The sequence below is a fragment of the Pteropus medius genome, unplaced genomic scaffold, assembly GCF_902729225.1.
Source record: "Pteropus medius unplaced genomic scaffold, Ma_sr-lr_union100, whole genome shotgun sequence".
In the NCBI taxonomy this organism is placed as follows: Eukaryota; Metazoa; Chordata; class Mammalia; order Chiroptera; family Pteropodidae; genus Pteropus; species Pteropus medius.
This window is the reverse complement of record NW_024356248.1, coordinates 3,643,266-3,648,050: the sequence shown is the minus strand read 5'-3', so window position 1 is coordinate 3,648,050 and position 4,785 is coordinate 3,643,266. Positions and strand designations below refer to the sequence as shown.

Here is a 4,785-nt window from a genome sequence, read left to right as displayed (position 1 = left end):
GAGACTTTGGAATCTATGACCATTACCAGAGAGAGAGCTTCTCTAATAGTATTTGTGCATATTCTACAGCTGACGTTCAGACTCACTATTCAGAATTGACTGTTGTTTTTTTTTTTTTCTCTACTAGCAGACAGGTAAGCATCTATATTCCATGAACATTTTTAGTAAGAAATGTAATTCATGCAAAACCAGTGGGGCAGCTACACCTATTTTGAGTCATTGGAGAACAGAAATAGATATCTTCAATGTTTTTCTGGAATAATGAGGTGAGACTGGGGTATTGATGTCAAAATTTCCACCAGTAGGGAGCTTACTGATACTTATGAAACATCATTCTGCTTTCCTAAAACTATGAATAAAAAAGTAACATAGATGATCCTCTGATTGATCAAGTAGTAATTTCATCTTGTTTACCAAATGTTGGCCCTCTTGCTGGAGGCAAAAACTAACAAAAACTAACAAATAAACAGAAAAAGGAAAAGAGTAGAGTGATCTTTAAACTACAAAAATGTCTAATATGAATTAACAAGATCCAAACTGCATTTTAAATTTTTGCCTGTAATCTCAGGCTTCTTCTTACTAGCTCGTCTACACATGTTGACTGTGAATGGCTGCAAACATAGGTTTTTGATTAGATGAAAAGTGGATTTAACTCTTGAATCTTGACTCTCATCCTAGCTGTGTAATTGTAGAGCATCACATAACTTCTCAAATCCTCAATTTGCTTAATGGTAAAGTAGGAATAATAATACTACCTACCTTACACACACACACACACACACACACACACGCACACGCACACACACACATACACTCACTTACATATAAAGCCCTTATTGGTTATAGAACATACTATATGGTTAAGTGTGATCATGTGTGTTAAGGTTGGCAAATATAATATTGTCATGGGATAGCCTAGTGAAGAGAAGTTGCAAAAGTTTTAAGAGGAAGATGTTAGTAGTTAGCAGAAGATATATGCCTTTCAAATTGAAATTAAAAGATTTCAAATACTGTCCCTACACAAGAACATATTCAAATAAAATATTTTACACCATAGTGATGCCTCCAAAATCTATAGTCTAAAGACAGCTCATAAACAAGGAACTGTCACCCCTGATCTCTGTGAGTCTGCTATGAGATGACAGTAATGATAGAAAGAATGAGTTAAAGAAAAAGGGACTATTTCAAGCTCAAATATGGACTCCAGGAAGAAATTAAGCAGAATGGTGTCTCACATGGATTTTCTGGAGGTGAAGCAAAAATAGACAGAGAAACACCGGAGACATAAAAATCTCAGTTGCGCTAGTGTGCAAGAAACATGAAAACTCTTGCCCACCTAAAATCTGCAGGTCGCCACACATTTTTCTCAAACCAACTTAAAGATAATCATCTTATCCTAATAGTAATATTACAGCTAGCACTCATCCGACTATACTGAACACCCAGCATTTCATTGTTTTTTTAATGTACTACCTTACTTCATTCTCATACTAATACTACAAATAAAGTAGATCTCATTACTGTCTTAATTTTGCAGATGGCTATCTGAGGTTCAGGTGAGTTAGGTTAGGATAATGATTCCCAGGTAGTAAATAGTAGGGCTTGATATGCACCTCATCCCAGAGCCTGAGCTCTATAGCCAAGGCTGAGCCTTCTCTTCAGAATTGCCTCTGTTGGTTGCATGTGCCCCTACCGCTCCAATGATCCTCCTGCATCTACAGTGCTTCTATCTATCTCTCAGTTACTTCACTGTGAAGCCCCAAGCACTGAGTTTGAACCAATGGAGGGGAAGGGCATGTAACTGGGTTGAATTCAATTTGATTTAAATACAGTTTAGACCATGGGACTCAGGAACCGCTCAATGTGGGTTCAAAGGTTGGCTTGGGTCCAAAGCACAGCTTGTCAATTAATATGTGGAACATAAAAAATTACCCAACCTCTTGTGCATCATAATTTAGATGAATGTAATAACTAAATGAACTCATAATGTTCTCAAGAGGATATAATAAATATACATTTAAAATGTCTAGAGCAGTTTCTGTCAGGTGAGCAACATGCAAGTATATGCTTTTAGTAGGCTTGGGAAACATGAATTGGCGGATATGTTCACTCTGCACAGGTCATTCATTGAGCTTTTTAATTTTCTGTATCTCAATTTGCAAACTTATAAACTTTAAAATTGGAGAGATGATCCATGAAGATCCTTCAAATTCAACAGTGTAAATCTATACATAATCAATGCATTGAGTTTCGCTGTCAAGCCTATTTTTATTGGAAGACGTTCCTTTGTTTAGTTCTGTTTCTCCTCATAGCGACAGAGCATTTTGTGCACCTCATCATTTATGAAGAACAGGACAGAAGTGACACAGTTCATCCTGCTAGGACTCACCGATGTCCCAGAACTGCAGATCCCCCTCTTTATCATGTTCACCCTCATCTGCCTCATCACTCTGATTGGGAATTCGGGGATGATTGTGCTGATTCTGCGGGACTCTCGTCTCCATACTCCCATGTACTTTTTCCTTGGTAACCTGTCTGTGGTGGATATGTGTTACTCTTCAGCTGTCACTCCTGCAGTCACGTGTGGATTCATTCTAGAAGAGAAGGTCATCTCCTACAATGCATGTGCTGCTCAGATGTTCTTTTTTGTAGCCTTTGTCACTGTGGAAAATTACCTCTTGGCATCAATGGCCTATGACCGCTACGCAGCAGTGTGCAAACCCCTGCACTACACCACCACCATGACGACAGGTGTGTGTGCAGGTCTGGCCATAGGCTCCTACATCTGTGGTTTCCTGAATGCTGCCATCCACATTGGAGACACATTCAGCCTCTTTTTCTGTGAGTCCAATGTGATCCATCACTTTTTCTGTGATATTCCAGCAGTCATGGCTCTATCTTGCTCTGATAGGCATGTTAGTGAGCTGGTTCTTATTTATGTGGCAAGCTTCAACATTTTTTTTGCGATTCTGGTTATCTTGATATCCTACATATTGATATTTGTTACCATTCTAAAGATGCACTCCTCTGCAGGATATCAGAAGGCTCTATCCACCTGTGCTTCCCACCTCACTGCAGTCTCCATCTTCTATGGAACAGTCATCTTTATGTATTTACGGCCCAGCTCCAATCACTCCATGGACACAGACAAAGTGTCCTCTGTGTTCTACACGATGCTCATCCCCATGCTGAACCCCTTGGTCTACAGCTTGAGGAACAAGGAAGTCAAGAGTGCATTCATGAAGATTGTTTTAGAGGCAAAATTATCTTTAGGATTGTGATGTTAACGTTGTACAATGTGCAGTCACCTAGTTTCATTAAGGCCACAGTGAAATTAAGTTCCTGAATGATAGCCTTACCTATTCGAAAGTCTCTTGTTTTGAAAAAAGTGAACATTATGTCCAGAAATATATTTTCCTTTACAGCCTATAGAGGCAGCATGACTCTTCCAATGCATTGATTTGTGTCCAGGGAAACTGACTTGGGAGTTCTGGATTCCAGACTGTGAAAGAAAATAGGTATTGTTTAAGCTTTGTGATAATTTGTTATAGCAGCTCTAGAAAACTAATACAATTCTTGCTTAATTTCCCCTACAGTATAATCTTATATTACCATGGTTCTTTTGTAAAATGAAGAAACTAAGATGGGCGCAATATTATTTTCTAAATTTCAGATTTCATTAGCTTTCTACTAATATCCTTTCTTCTTCCTGTATTTACTCGTCACATCTCTTTAATTTCTTCTCATCTGTGACAAGCTCTCTGTCTCTCCCATTTTTTGGTGACCTTGAAAGTTTTGAAAGTGCTGGTCAGGTATTTCATACAACATCCTTCAATTGTGATTTTTTTTTTTTTATGTTTTCTCATGATTAGACTGGGGTTATAGTTTTCAGAGAGTAATACCACTAAGGTAAAGTGTTTTTCTCATTACATTCTGTCAGTGGTACGTGCCATCAACGGGAATCATCACTGATGATGTTAACCTTGATCACAAGTCCGAGATACATTTTGCAAGTTTTCTCCTTTGTAAAGTTACTCGCACACGCACCCCTTTTTTCTATACTCTGTTCTTTAGAAATAAGTCACTACGTCCAGCTCACACTCCAGTGTCGGAGAACTAAGCTCCACTTCCTGGACTGGACAGTATTTCAATAATTTACTTGGAGTTCTGTTAGCAAAATTTGTTTGCTTTTTTTTTTTTTTTACATTTATTTTATATTATGAGTAATAACCAATACTAAGTTATTTATTTTTTTCTTTAAATTGTCCACCTTCAACATTCACAACTCCTTCAGTTTGCTCACATGTCCCTCTGTCATAGCTTCATTCTTTTGTTTTCATTTTGAGCACTTCCTCACTTTATGTTACTACATAATATTCTGGGCTTGTACTGTCCTTACTCCTGTCACAGAATCAACTATTTCTACAAAGAACCCTACTTCTTTTATTAAAAAGCCAAGGTTTAAATCCTGATTGTGCTTGCTCATCATGGAGTTTACTTCTAGGCCTTTTGTGCACAGAGGTAGGAGGTATGTACCCGTGTGGTCTGTATACATTCATAATTATACTTATTCTCTACCTACCCATCATACCTATATTAAACTAAATATGAGTGCATACTGATGTCTCCGACTCTAATCTATTTCATCTCAATGTTCCCCCTTTGTATCTGCAACTTCTATCTCTGACAGTGAGAGACAAATCTCATTCATTAATTTATTTGTGTGACTTTTTATAAGTAAAGCAGTTCCATAATTGTTCATCGACACCTCCATGATAAACAACT

The 4,785-nt window shown here is 37.8% G+C and overlaps 1 protein-coding gene across 1 annotated transcript; it reads left to right on the top strand.

Annotated features, from left to right (window-relative positions):
- The first annotated feature begins 2,342 nt into the window (after positions 1-2,342).
- Positions 2,343-3,281, top strand: LOC120600765 (olfactory receptor 5B3). Its single transcript, XM_039860287.1, has one exon. It carries the CDS (start codon positions 2,343-2,345, stop codon positions 3,279-3,281), a length of 939 nt encoding a protein of 312 aa, XP_039716221.1.
- Positions 3,282-4,785: the final 1,504 nt, after the last annotated feature.

Excerpts from the sequence above, each read along its gene's own strand:
- LOC120600765 (XM_039860287.1), top strand. The coding sequence starts at position 2,343 with ATGAAGAACAGGACAGAAGTGACACAGTTCATCCTGCTAGGACTCACC.